Below are 13,972 nucleotides of genomic sequence, written 5' to 3' on the forward strand. Positions count from 1 at the left end.
CGCCAACATAAGAAGGGCATGTAAGTGTTGGAGCAAGTCCAGAGGAGGGCCATGAAGTTAATGAAAGGAGTAGTGCACCTCACCTGCAAAGACAGGCTGAGAAAGTTGGGGCTGTTCAGCCTGGAGAAGAAAAGGTTGTGTGAGCAACCTATGCAACTCATAGCAACCTTTCAGTATCTGAAGGGGCTACAGAGAAGGTGGAAATGGACTCCTTGTCAAGAGCTGTAGTGACAGGACAAGGGGAATGGAGACAAGCTGAAAAAGGGGAGATTTAAATGAGATATTAGGAAGATATTCTTTATTGTGAGTGTGGTGAGACACTGGAACAGGTTGCTCAGGGAGATTTTGGATTCCCCATCCCTGACAGGGTTCAAGACCAGGTTGGGTGTAAGTCCCTGAGCAACATGGTATAGTGGGGGGTGTCCCTCACATGGCAGGTGGGTTGAGACTAGATGATCTTTAGGGTCCCTTACAACCCCTTAGCATTCTATGCCTCTGTTTCTCAATGGGAGACGTGGTGCTGCTCTGGCACAGCTCTAAGCCCTCAGCAGCACTGAGCAGCTCGCTGAGCAGCCCACCAGCCGGTCCCGTTCGCTGTCGCTGAGAGCGCAGTTCAGGGCGGGGCGCTGGTAGCCGCCCTCAGTCCCGCCCGCCCCTCGCCTTTGGCGCGAAAACGGCCGCGGGGGGCGGGGCTCTGCGGCACGGCTGCCGCCGATTGGCCGGCACTGTGGGCGCGCGGCCCACGTGGTGCGCGGCGTGGCGCGAACCGCTGCGGGGCCGGCCCGGGACAGCGGCAGCGGCCGGGATGGATTTGGCAGTGGCGGCGGCGGGGGGCGCGGGCGCAGCGTCGCAGCACCAGCAGATCCGCGATGAAGTGGCCGAGAAGTGCCAGAAGTTGTTCCTGGACTTCCTAGAGGAGTGAGTGCCGGGGGCCGAGCCTGGCGGCGGGCGGGCAGGGCCGGCAGCGGGTGGCGGGCCGGCAGCGCCTCACGGAGGGGCCGCCATTTGGTGAGATCCTGTCAGGGCCTGGAGCCCTCTCCCCTTGGCGTTCGGTCAGAAAAGCTCTGCTGTGGTCTGAGGCTCTGCCGGGAGGAACCTGTAGGAAGGCAGCACGGTGTTCTCTTGGTAGGTAAAACCCTTCTTGGAGAGTTTCCGCGGGAGCGTTGCCCAGAGAAGTTGGGATGTCCCATCCCTAGAAGTGTCCAAGGCCAGGTTGGATGAGGCTTTGGGCAGCCTGGCCTAGTGGAAGGTGTCCCTGCCCATGGCAGGAGGTTGAAACGAGATGATCTTAAAATCCCTTCTAAACCAAACCATTCTATGATTATTGCTTTTTTAGCTACGTTTGGTCCCTTTTAACAATGTTGTGTCACAGCTGTGTTGAAAACCCTTTCCACGGCTTGGGTGTTACACATTAATACATCTGGCTCACTGCTTTTTGCTTCCTATGGGGCCCATCCGCATCAAATAAGGAAACCATTAGCATCACCCGGAGGAAACAAAACCTTGTTTGCTGGTGCAGAGCCATTGTTAAACCTTAAATAAAATTTTGTCTGGCACTGGGACAACTCTCCTGCTGTATGAAATGTAAACCTGGTGTGTCTGTGCTGGGGTGTGGATAGAGCAGATGTAGCAAGGGGGTGGAAGAAGAAATATTGTTGTAAAAGGGCTTTGCAAGGGGCTGCGGGATGCCTGAATGTGAGTGATCTTTTTCTCTGCCTTTTCTCCTGAATTCAGAAGTATTGAGTTGCTGCCTGGTGACTGTGAAACGTTTTCCTGAATCACTTCTAGGTTCCAGAACAGCGATGGGGAGGTCAAGTACTTGCGAGATGCTGAAGAACTGATCCGGCCGGAGCGGAACACACTGATCGTCAGCTTTGCAGATTTGGAGCAGTTCAATCAGCAACTCTCTACCACTATTCAGGAGGAGTTTTACAGGTAAAATGTAGAGCGGGGTTTTTCCAGGTAAAGCTGAGCTCTGCTGGAGTCTCAGGCTTATAATGTCTTGCTTGTTATGTAAAAAATGAGAGGCATGTCTTCTTTCTGCATCCTGAAAACACTTATATGTAGGATTATTCTTTTTTAACTGGCTAAAACCATTTCTCAGTGGATTCCTCTCTGGAAACTATGAGTTAACCAGCTAATTGCATTTATTGTCATAAAGAAGTAAGTGGTCAGTATGAGAATACAGAATAAACTCTAAAATTTCATGCTCTGAAAATGCTTTCTTGAGTTGGTCACTTACTTTGAAGATACATTTCTTAATATAAGTGTAAAGGTGTCATAAAATGAGACTTTAAAAAGTCTCTTATCAAACAGTAGTGCAAATAACATTATTGTGTAGTGATCTTACCTTTAGCATATTTAGAGTGGCTTTTTTGGGTTATGAGACATAGCATTAAAAGCCAGAACCTGGAAATCTGATACAAGTCTTTGATGTAATCTAAAGCAGAGAAGGCATTTTGATAGCTTCTGTAAAATTTGAACTTTTTTCCCATATTTCAGGGTTTATCCATACCTCTGTCGAGCAACAAAGACTTTTGCCAGAGACCATGGAAATGTTCCTGCAAACAAGGACTTTTATGTTGCATTCCAGGACCTGCCTACCAGACACAAGTAAGATGATTATTAATTCCAGAAACTTGTGCTGTTTTACTACTGGGCAAAAACATGTCAAAGCACGCTGAAAATGTTTTGGTTGTGTAGTGTGAAATGTGCAGCTGGCCAGTAGAGTTGTGACAAAGTTTCCTGATCTTGTGCAGGATATTTTTTGAAATGGTTTTTCATTTGTGCATCACACTCAGATACTTAGATTCATCATATTTCACAAACAAATGTAACTTCTCTAGTTTAAAAACAACAAAAGAACTAGTATGTGTTGCTTTTGAAGTACCACTGATGTAACTTTTGCATTGGTTTGACCTTTAGTAATAATCTAAAAGTTTACGTAAAATCATACAATGAGACTATATTGCAATGTTTGTTTCTTTTGTTTGTTACAGCAGTTCCTTAGTCAGAGACAGATTGAAAATATATTGTATCTTAGTACCCTGGGCCTAGAATTGTTAATGCAGTAATTTAATCCTTGTGAATTTCTGTTTTAAATAGAATTCGAGAACTGACTTCAGCAAAAATTGGCTCCCTGCTGCGCATCAGTGGGCAGGTGGTTCGTACCCACCCTGTCCATCCAGAGCTGGTCAGTGGAACCTTCCTGTGCCTCGACTGCCAGACAGTGATCAAAGATGTGGAACAGCAATTCAAATACACCCAGCCAAACATCTGCAGGAACCCAGTCTGTGCCAACAGAAGGAGATTCCTGCTGGACACAAACAAATCAGTATTTGTTGATTTCCAAAAGGTACAGGGGTGATGTTGGGGGGTGATGACAATCAATGATGTTCCTGTGGTGGTTGGAAGGTGTTGTTTGTACTGCTACACATTGAAGACAGTTAATTTTTGTTCTGTCAACATCAAGAAAAGACCTCAAGAAAAGGCAGAATTTCTGCAAAAGGTTTCTTCCTGTCTCTGGAAGACTTATGTTTAAGAATGGGAAATTATTAATAGTATCAAACCAGTTTTGTTGTGTGACATTAATTGTCTTAAGTAATCCACTGACGCCCCACATATTCAAGCCAGAGTTAGTCTCATGTTGCCAGTACATCATGTGTAGTTGTTTTGTACAAGAACAAAAAGAGGTGTCTGTTGGTATCTGCGGCATTTTACTCTTCCGGGTTGATTTACTCTCCCACATCCTCAGCACTTTACATCCCACAATTGTATTTTATGTGAGCCATAATAACTGAAATTCGCTTTTCAGAATCGTCATTGTGGCCCTTGTACATCCTCTTAAGTTGCACCAAGACTCCTTAGATGCTGATTAGGGAAGGGATTTTTGGTTGTTTGTCATGTTGTAAGAGGGACTGACATGGATGGCAGCAATCACATGCTATTTAACCCATCTTTTGAAGTAGTTTCAGCTCTGGTGACATTTGCTCAGTGTTGAACCTTCTCTCCCTGCCAGGTGCGCATTCAGGAGACGCAGGGTGAGCTGCCGCGCGGCAGCATTCCGCGGAGTGTGGAGGTGATCCTGCGCGCAGAGGCCGTGGAATCTGCTCAGGCAGGTGACAAATGTGACTTCACCGGCTCACTGATTGTCGTGCCTGATGTGTCCCAGCTCTCTACACCAGGTTTGTTGCTACACATGACCTTGATGAGATGTCCTTCCCACTCGTGCTGGGAGCTGCTGTCCTGACTCCTGTTTCACTGGCAGGGTTGCGCGCAGAAACCAGCTCCCGGTTGACAGGGACAGAGGGCTATGAAACCGAAGGTATCCGGGGACTGCGCGCCCTCGGAGTCCGGGAGCTCTCCTATAAGCTCGTCTTTCTGGCTTGTTACGTTGCACCAACAAATCCACGGGTGAGTCTGGAGAGAAAGATTTAAAGGTGTTGGTGATTTCTGTTCTGTGTGGTTTTCCCTCCAGTTAGGGAGCAGGAATGGGTAAAGCTTTAAATGTCCGTGTGTTCAACCTTCCTGTGTGTGTTTGACTGTCTTTGTATTTTCATTGAATTTACATAGCAAGATTCTTTTCTTGTCTTTGTCACTCATAGCATTTTTCACAGATGTGATTATTCGCCAATGTTACAATTTGTTCTAAACAGCTGACTGGCCCTTGTATTTCCATTCAGCTTACATTCATTTCTGCAGCATTTCCTTTCCTTCCAGAAAATCCCATTGCTGTGTTTTGTCACAGGCAAAACAGGGATCCTTTTTGTTCCCTCTAGTTTATCAAGTGACATTGTGGGATGTTACTGCAACACAATGAGTAATACTGACTGTGTCTGGGTTTTGGCATGGTGTGGCACTGTAGTCTATCATTCTGCTAACAGCTTCACTATCACATACGATAAAAAGAGTATCTGTTGTGTTCTGGGAGTAGAAATTTCTGGCCCCTATTTCAGATCCGCAAAAGACTTTGGAAGTTCCAGTTAATGTAAGAATGCTTACGAAGACAATTTTAGTCAAAGGAAGTCATATTGGTTTTACTCTTTTTAATCTCTGTACAAGCAACTCACTTGGGATTTTCTCACTAACTGAAGTTACACCATTGGTTTTGCCTGCTAGGAAATTGGCTATTGTTTTTTAAAGGTATAAGGTGATGAGCTTACTTAGCCTAAGGGCAGCTTTTTAGAATGTGTTCCTCCCATCCAGCTTACAGAGCAAGTTTTTGTGACCTGTCTGCAGTGCTCACATTCATTAGTGATCCTGTTATTACTTTTATTACTGTTTTACTTCCTTTGTTCAGTTTGGTGGGAAAGAGCTCCGAGATGAAGAACAGACTGCAGAAAGCATTAAAAACCAAATGTCTGTGAAAGAGTGGGAAAAGGTTTTTGAAATGAGCCAAGATAAGAACCTTTACCATAATCTGTGCACCAGCCTCTTCCCCACTATCCATGGTAAGAATCCGTTTGTGGCCTCAGAGAGGGAAAATTTCACTTGTGTAAATATTAATTCCTTTTGCTGTCTCTGTAGTGTCATTTTGGGAAAGGTTGAAAGCCCTGTGCCAACTACTATAAACTTTCCTCCTCAGCACTGGTTGTGCTAAAAAAAGAGAATCTGTTCCCTGACTGTTTGTGGTGTTTAATCATTAAGGCCTGCAAGCCCAGTCAAAAGGGTTGGGTTTGATGTCGGGTGTTCTGCTACTGAACTCTACAGGTTTTGGTGGATGTTTAGCAAATAAGTGAATTCTGAGCAGATGTGCCCAAGTGCTCAAAAATTCTAGTAGGGTGAAGTTTTTTTAATAGGAAAAATGTGGTGTTTTCTTTGGATGTTTAGTTTAATGTCTTTTCTGGGGCAGGTAACGATGAAGTAAAACGTGGGGTCCTGCTGATGCTCTTTGGAGGAGTTCCCAAGACCACTTCAGAAGGCACTTCTTTGCGTGGGGACATCAATGTTTGTGTTGTTGGTGATCCAAGTACAGCCAAGAGTCAGTTTCTAAAGTAAGATTAAAACCCAGTATTTAAATATTGTCCAGTGTGACTAGAGTTATAAATGTGCACTCTGCCTTTTGCTGTATTAAACAGAGGAAAAGGAAGTAAAATATTTGAGAATAATTCCCAGAGCTTGTGTGGATGTGGTTGAAGTATTTGAACAGGGCTGAAGCAAACTCAACATAGGAATTTCCAAATACTTTCAAAATACATTGATATTAAAAATACAAATTAATTGCTCCTTTTAAAATATCAGAGATAGATAAAATACTGGGGTTTTTATTACTCTTTTCCCCAGGCATGTGGATGAGTTCAGTCCCCGTGCTGTGTACACCAGTGGCAAAGCCTCCAGTGCCGCGGGTCTGACGGCGGCTGTGGTGAAAGATGAGGAGTCCCACGAATTTGTCATTGAAGCTGGAGCACTGATGCTGGCGGATAATGTGAGTCTGGGAAGGGGAGAGTTTCCTGCATCACAGGAATGGGTTGGATTAATGACAGAGAGTCCTAAATTGTCTTAATGATCTTTATTTGTTCCAAATTGAATCTGGGTCACTTATTTTCATTCTTCTGCTGCAGGGGGTTTGTTGCATTGATGAATTTGACAAGATGGATGTGCGGGATCAAGTAGCCATTCATGAGGCGATGGAACAGCAGACAATATCCATTACTAAAGCTGGAGTGAAGGTAGCTTGCACTACACCTCTGTGTAGTCTGTAGCATCACCTGACTGTTTGTTACATGTACTGATGTAGCCTCACCTGGCAGATTTTCATGTCACCTCTGCAGCTGCCTCACTGTAGCAGGACAGAAATCACTTGTTGCAAAGTTTTTGTGGCACATACCCAAAAAAGGCCAGAAATGTTACTGAGAGTTAAAAAGAGATAGTAGTGGACAGGAAACAGAAAATGGGAAAAACCTAACCTTGAAGCAACCCCAAAAAAGGTTACAGAATTGTGTGTGTTTGTAGAAGTGTGTGTTTGTGCTGCTAAAAACAGGATATTGTGAAAAGCAGTTTTAAGGGCTTGTTTCAGTATTGTTGGCAAGAGTGGGACAATGTTAAAATATTGATCATCAGATTGTGTCTTGGAGCAGAGACCTGGTTAGAAAGGGTTTGTTAGTGGAGTTTGGGTGCTTTTGAGGAGCAATTGTTGTAATACCTCCATTGAAGTCTATCTAAAAGATGTTATGCTCACCTATTTGGATTGCAATGAGTTGGTTTAGGAAGTGGTCGCAGTTACGATTTTTTTTAATTTATTTTTTCCCTTTGTCAGGCTACTCTGAATGCCAGGACCTCCATTTTGGCTGCAGCAAACCCAGTTGGTGGCCGCTATGACAGATCCAAGTCACTGAAACAGAACATCAACCTGTCAGCTCCCATCATGTCCCGCTTTGATCTCTTCTTCATCCTTGTAGATGAATGTAATGAGGTAACTTCAAGGAATTATAGAATAGTTTGTGTCAGAAAAGATGCCTGGAGGTCTCTAGTCTAACCTCATGCTCAGACAGATTTGCAACAGTTTGCCAAGCCTTGGCCTGGTGAGTTTTGCATTTCTCCAAGGACGAAGATTCTGCAGTCTCTCCAGGCCCCTGCAATGCTTGACAACTCTAATATGTTCAAATAATACTAACTTCTATATCTAATCAGAATTTCTCATGGTCCAGTTCACGTGGGTTGCCTCTTATCCGAGAACTGTTTGGCTCCGTCACATCTATGCTGGCCATTGAAGCAGTTGCTTTCCTTTCAAGCTGAACAGACCTGGCTCTTCCAGCCTTTCATACATCATGTTCTCCTGCCCTCTGACCATCTTGGTGGCCCTCTGCAATTATAAGTGAAGCAAATCTCATGAGAGTGTCTTGCTTCTGCTTTTTTGCACTGTCTGTGCAGCTGAAAGCTGGCAGTACAAATTTGAACATGCTCTGTTGAATACGAGGACACTGCCTTTTCATCCTGCAGTGGTTTGACCTGCAAACTTAACACCATTAGTCATTTTTACAAATGGCTGGTCACTAAGGCTGAGACTGCTGCCACCTGTCTATGTGGCATTTGCCTTGGGAACGCATGAGATCCAGAGATTATTGTTGGTTCAGCCACTGTTCTGCTCAGAGTGATTATCTAATTGAGAAGGGGCTGGTGAGAGAGAGAGCAGGCTGAAAAGGAAGAAAGCAGTTCCCACGCTACAAAGTGCTGCTTTCTGCCTGTTCTGTGGCTAACTTGTAACCCAGGAGAGTTCCAAGAGGTCATAAATCCTAAAACTGCCTTTTATCCCTGCTCTGCTGTGTTTCCTTGTATTAAAAACCCCCAGGGCATTCTCCTGGGCCTTCTGGCAGAACGTTGGGCTTCTGGAAAGACTAGCTCTGCCATGAGGATCACAAGTGAGCAAGGGGAATGGGAAGGAAGAATAGAACTGTTGTTTTGCTCTTTGGCTGATGCTGTGCAAGTGATCTGACAGAGCCCCAATATCCAGGTGATAGATTACGCCATCGCCAGGCGCATCGTGGATCTGCATTCCAGAGTGGAGGAGTCTGTTGATCGCGTCTATTCCTTGGATGATATCCGAAGGTATCTGCTGTTTGCACGGCAGTTTAAACCAAAGGTAATTTTAAGTAGACTGTGGAACAGTTGTTCTGTCCAAGCCAAAGGAACAGTCACTCTGCCGTAGGCTTTTCTCCAGCAAATGTCAAAACACTTGGGGTAGTGTTCTCTCAAGGAAGGAGCCATAAACTCATGTTACTACCTAGAAACAGAGCGTATTTTGGAGCCTGGTACTCTTAAACTCCAGAAACGCAGAAGCTGAGACTGTTGTAATCAGTGGCAGTTCTTAACCTTTGTCTAGAGCAACTGAGGGGCCATTTCATAGCTTTGTCATACCTCATGGGCATGAGTTATTTGACATGGCTGCTGCAGTTTTTTGTATTTTATAGACTTACGACTTAATCAGTTTTTGTATCTTTTTTTTGAAAGGGTATTGTGCCTCAATATTTCTTTGCTTTTTGGTAAAATACAGAACATGGGAAACTGGTCTTACTACAGATTTTGTTGGGGTCTATCCAAGTAGCAGCTTGGATGGGCTGTGTGTTGGATTTTTCAGAAGTCTATAACAAAGCAATCTAGTAGGGACAGACATGGATTATGCCTGGAAACAAGCCAGTGGAACAGAAAAATAGAAATTGTTTAAAAATCTGCTGTAAAATAATTAATGCAGCTATATACTTATTGTAATATCATTATCCTTGGTAAGTGTGATCATTATTACAACATAATTTCAACATAATGTGATTGTCATTATACTTATGTAGAGTACGTGTTATTCCACATAAGCATAGAATATTTCAGATAAAAGCAGTAACCAGTACAGAAAAGGCTGGGACCTGCCAATCTAATGCAAGAAGAGAAAACTTTAGTACTCTGACCACTGAAACTACTTTTTGCTGCCACACAGATATCCAAGGAGTCTGAGGACTTCATAGTGGAGCAGTACAAGCGGCTGCGGCAGCGCGATGGCTCTGGAGTGACCAAGTCATCCTGGAGGATCACAGTGAGGCAGCTGGAGAGCATGATCCGCCTGTCTGAGGCCATGGCCAGGATGCACTGCTGTGATGAGGTAGCAGGGTCTTGATGGAAGTTCGTGTAAATGTTTATGGAAATGTGTGGGAGTTCTGCATTTGCTGTTTGACTCTGGTATTGGACATAGTCTTGTGGGTGAGGAGGAGAGCTTGGGTCATGGCCGTACTCAGTCTGAATTTGTATGCCAGAAACACTATTTTTAAGAGATGACTTGTAAAACTGAGGTCATCTGGTCCAAACTGGGAACTTGCATAATTTTATATCACAGTTGTGTCAGCACTCTCAGCCTCCTACCTATCAAATCATGATAGTCACCTACTACTGTTAGCCAGGGCTGTCAGCAGTCTCTTTCCTGATCTTTCATAGTTTGTAATCTCTTGGCTCTCTTCCATTTGCAGTCTAAAAAGCCAAAGTTCATCAAAGTATCTGGACCACCCCAGGAGTATCTGTGTGTATGATCTGGGCTCCTACTCATATGAGCCACTGCTGAAAAGCACATTGTGTTCTGGCTGTTGACTGTAGTGTGATTACTGCCTGTCTAGTCCCTGCTTTAAAACCCAGCAGCCTTTTGAAATGTTGATTAGAGGCTATGTGACATGTGCAGGGATGGAACCTTGCTCACTGGTTGTGTAAGGACACCCTTTGGGTTCTTTTAAATTAAATTTAGCTTATAAAGAAACAAGATAGCTTTTAGCTTATGGCTCAGGTACAGATGATTTTTCCAGTTTTTGCTTTTCAGTTCTGGAGGAGAGTATCATTAATTACATCTCTCTTTCTTTCATATTGTCTCTGTTCAGACCCATTTCTTTCATGTTTCTTGCTCCACTGATCTTTCTCCCAAATGTTCTTGGCTTAGTAAAAATTTTATCGACTCCACATGATTGCTAAACCCTGAAAGATTAATCAGCCTGCTTTTCCCTCCATAACCTTGCATGACCTTGGAATGCTTGTAGTGGGATATAATTTAACTTGCCCAGTCTTTACTGCTTAGGATTCATCAGGTGAGATGTGTAGAAAAGCCCTTTATCAGGGTTAGAGATGAGTTTCTGGAGCTGATGGAAAACTAGAAGAGCCCCTGTGCTTAAGTATTTTCAAATCTTCCTCAGGTTCACCCAAAACATGTGAAGGAAGCTTTCAGGCTTTTAAATAAGTCCATCATTAGAGTTGAGACTCCTGACATCAATTTAGACCAAGATGATGAACAGCAAATGGAGGATCAAGAGGACCAAGATGGAGTCAATGGTAAATTATTTACGGAGTATTTTTTCAAAGGGGAAAGTCCTTCCAGCCTTTACAGCTTACCTTGTTGGAGTTTGTGCTTCTCTTCCGTTTCTCGCCTGTCTCATCTAATGAGCTCTAGAAATCTTGGCTCCTGTTCTTAACTCTCTTGCTTCTTCAGCCTCCTTCACCAGCTCACCTGGTTGGTCAGTGCAAGGCTTTTCAGTGGCTCAGAGTATTAAATAGCTAAAAGATGTTGCAGCTTTAAACCTGGGCATGTGTCCAAACAGGTGAGGCAGAAGCTCCAGCTGGGGTCAATGGTCTTGTGAATGGGATCAATGGCCATTCTGAGGATGTGAACAAGGATGCTGCACCCAAAGTTTCTCTCAAGCTGGGCTTCTCTGAGTACCGACGAATTTCTAATCTCCTGGTGCTGCACCTCAGGAAAGCAGAAGAAGGTAAGAATTTGTTTATTAAAAAGAAGGCAAACCCCAAGTTCAGGGAGCAATTGTTACTGCATCTCTTGCTGTTGTACATGGGATTTTCACTTCTGTGAGACAACAAACTTGTGAGGTCAGGTGTGGACCTGTGCTCATGTGACAATACTACATCTGCTGATGCAAGTATGACTTCTTGGAGTTTCTAGTTCTGTTATCTAAATCATTTGTCAAAACCCGTTAAGCTGGGGAGCAAGTCAGCAGAGCAGAGCCAGAAGAGGATTTGTAGCACACAATGGTGTAACCAAGCTACAAGAGTCTGCAGCAGTGAAAACTGGAGCAGGAGCTTTAATGCATGCCAGCAACCACATCCTGTCTTAAGCAAATGGCTGGATTAGTTCTTCAGAAGCTAAAATATTTCAGTTGCAATGAGGCTACTCCTGCAATGAAAGGCAGCAGTTGTCTCTTAGCAGATACTAAAGCTACAAAGCTTTTGGAAGGGTGTGGGGATGACCGTGTCTGTTCAAATGCTGACTACATGTAGAAGGATGACTCCTCTGGCTTTGTGTGACAGTGATTTTTCTTTAGCCCTTAGAGGAAGGTATGTAAGTCCTTGCCACTGGTTTTCTTGAAGCTGAAAGCTGATGGGATTTGGAAGCCACTTGGGTGCATAGAACTGAAAGCTTCCATTCTCAATCTAATTATCTCCAATTAAACCATGACCCAACACCCTCCTGTGAAAAATACGGTGCTTTAAGAAAAAAACCCCTAAAGTCTGATGTTTCCTAAATATTTTAAAAAGCATGTTTCTCTCTTCAGCATTGTAAATGTTAATGTATAAATCCTTTTCTTGTTTGGTTTAAGTGCTATTTTACTGCTGCTGAGTTTATGCAAATTATTTTCTCTGCAGAAGAGGACGATGCAGCACTAAAGAGGAGTGAACTTATTAATTGGTATCTGAAGGAAATTGAATCTGAAATTGAATCTGAAGAAGAACTAATAAATAAAAAGAAGATCATAGAGAGGGTCATTCACCGACTTACACATTATGTATGTATGGAGATGTGTGGATAGTGAAAAAGGGTTTTAACTTACATAGGGCAATGTTTCATTTTTAATGGAATATATTCCTGTTTGGAGAAATCGGTTTTGTTCTTCCATGATATTGACTGATGCAGTATAAATGCCTTCTTTGTGTTACTGTAATTGCAGAAAAAACACTGAAATAAATTAGAGATGTGTATAAGTAAAAGGTCAAAGTTCTATACTATGTCACTATAGAAGTGTGATATTTTTCTGTATTTCTATAATGTTAGTTATACATTAGGATACAGAAATACAATTAACACTTGTATTCAATTGTTAGCCTTGAGTCAGAGGGGTATGAGGGCGTTTTGGAGGAAAAACTATGACAAAATAAACTACTTTACACTTTTAAAGACACAAACCCGCTAGATTGGAAAGCACGAGGCTGGAAAGTTCCCAGAAAGGATACAACATAGAAGAGATTTCCTCTGAATGCTGTTGTTAAGAATCTGTTAGAGGGAGTTCACAGTTGAAAGGGTTAAGTAATTAATAAGAGGTCCTACCAATATAAAAATGCCTTTCAAAGAGTAGAAACAAACCTCTCTGCCCTTGTTTTAACACAAATCTTTGTCTGTTACAGGACCACATTCTGATTGAACTGTCCCAGTCAGGACTGAGAGGATCCAGTGAAGAGGAGACTTTTGATGATGATCCATACCTGGTTGTCAACCCAAACTATCTGCTGGAAGACTGAGGGCTGAGAATGGGATTGTAGAACTGACTGGTTACAAGTTGGAAAATGGATTCTTTTCTTGCAGGGGTTGCTGTATGGCTAATTCCTTAAATTCCTATGAACGTTCCAGAGAGTGGTCAGTAATGTGGGATTTCTCATTTACACTGAATATACCTGGAAAGCTTTTGAAGACATGACACACAGATATTAGTTTCACTGTTAACTCTGAATTTCAGTGCCATCATCTGGATGCAGAGGAGAATCATCCAATAGCTTTTTTCACCATCAGGCTATGTAGATGTTTCTGTTTTAAATAAGATTAATTTTAATTGTTCTTCTGTTGCATTTAATAGACATTTTATGCTACAGCTTTTTACTGTTTTTCTTCTTAACATAAAAGCTCACTAAACATAAATAAAAGCTCATTAATATTTGGAGATGTTTGGGGGTGGATTTGTTGTTACTCACGTGTGAGATTGCTGTTTTCTATGCCTGTAATTTGAGGCTGAAAAAAATAGTGATCTAAATGCTTAATGTCTTAAGGAAGATCAAATTTCCTGGATGACAGATGCTCTTTTTCAAGAAGTTTTTTTAACCTTCAGTAATGGACAATGAGAAACTGATTGCTTCTCTTTCTTTTTAGATGGGCTAAAGATGCGCAGGCTCCTGTTGCATATGTAAAGTAGAAAATTGCAAATAGCCAAGCCCAAAGCAAAGCTTTAAGTGAGCAGGGCAGAAACCCCAACCTTGATGAAGGTCTTGACTTGTAAGTGAATTGAAAACTGCCACTATTTTGGAGGGATTTTTAAGACTATATTTGTAAACCTGTTTGTAGATTTTTCTATATGAGAACTTGGCTTAGATTTCTGTTCTCAATTTTTTACTGTAAACTCTGGGATTATTAAATAATCTATTAAGAATTGAAAATACCTGAATATTTGTCTTGTTGACTTGACACCAGCGCCTAAGAAACATTTGTAATAGCATGAAAGATAGCAAAGTTACATAT

The 13,972-nt window shown here is 42.7% G+C and overlaps 1 protein-coding gene across 1 annotated transcript; it reads left to right on the forward strand.

Moving 5' to 3' along the window:
• The first annotated feature begins 761 nt into the window (after window positions 1-761).
• MCM6 (minichromosome maintenance complex component 6) lies at window positions 762-13,400 on the forward strand. Its single transcript, XM_042041600.1, has 17 exons — window positions 762-918; window positions 1,789-1,935; window positions 2,503-2,613; window positions 3,106-3,355; window positions 4,019-4,184; window positions 4,268-4,413; window positions 5,300-5,450; window positions 5,852-5,993; window positions 6,283-6,424; window positions 6,561-6,668; window positions 7,256-7,411; window positions 8,450-8,578; window positions 9,425-9,586; window positions 10,656-10,791; window positions 11,058-11,225; window positions 12,115-12,254; window positions 12,871-13,400. Exons 1-17 carry the CDS (start codon window positions 806-808, stop codon window positions 12,982-12,984), a joined length of 2,481 nt encoding a protein of 826 aa, XP_041897534.1. The 5' UTR covers window positions 762-805; the 3' UTR covers window positions 12,985-13,400.
• Window positions 13,401-13,972: the final 572 nt, after the last annotated feature.

Source organism: Corvus kubaryi, unplaced genomic scaffold, assembly GCF_017639235.1.
Source record: "Corvus kubaryi isolate FWS band 111438036 unplaced genomic scaffold, C.kubaryi_AGA036_p1.0 37396, whole genome shotgun sequence".
NCBI classification, from domain to species: domain Eukaryota; kingdom Metazoa; phylum Chordata; class Aves; order Passeriformes; family Corvidae; genus Corvus; species Corvus kubaryi.

Coding starts and splice junctions, on each gene's coding strand:
- MCM6 (XM_042041600.1), top strand. CDS start 806: ATGGATTTGGCAGTGGCGGCGGCGGGGGGCGCGGGCGCAGCGTCGCAG. Junction 6,425..6,560: donor CACTGATGCTGGCGGATAAT/GTGAGTCTGGGA, acceptor CTTCTGCTGCAG/GGGGTTTGTTGCATTGATGA. Junction 8,579..9,424: donor CACGGCAGTTTAAACCAAAG/GTAATTTTAAGT, acceptor GCTGCCACACAG/ATATCCAAGGAGTCTGAGGA.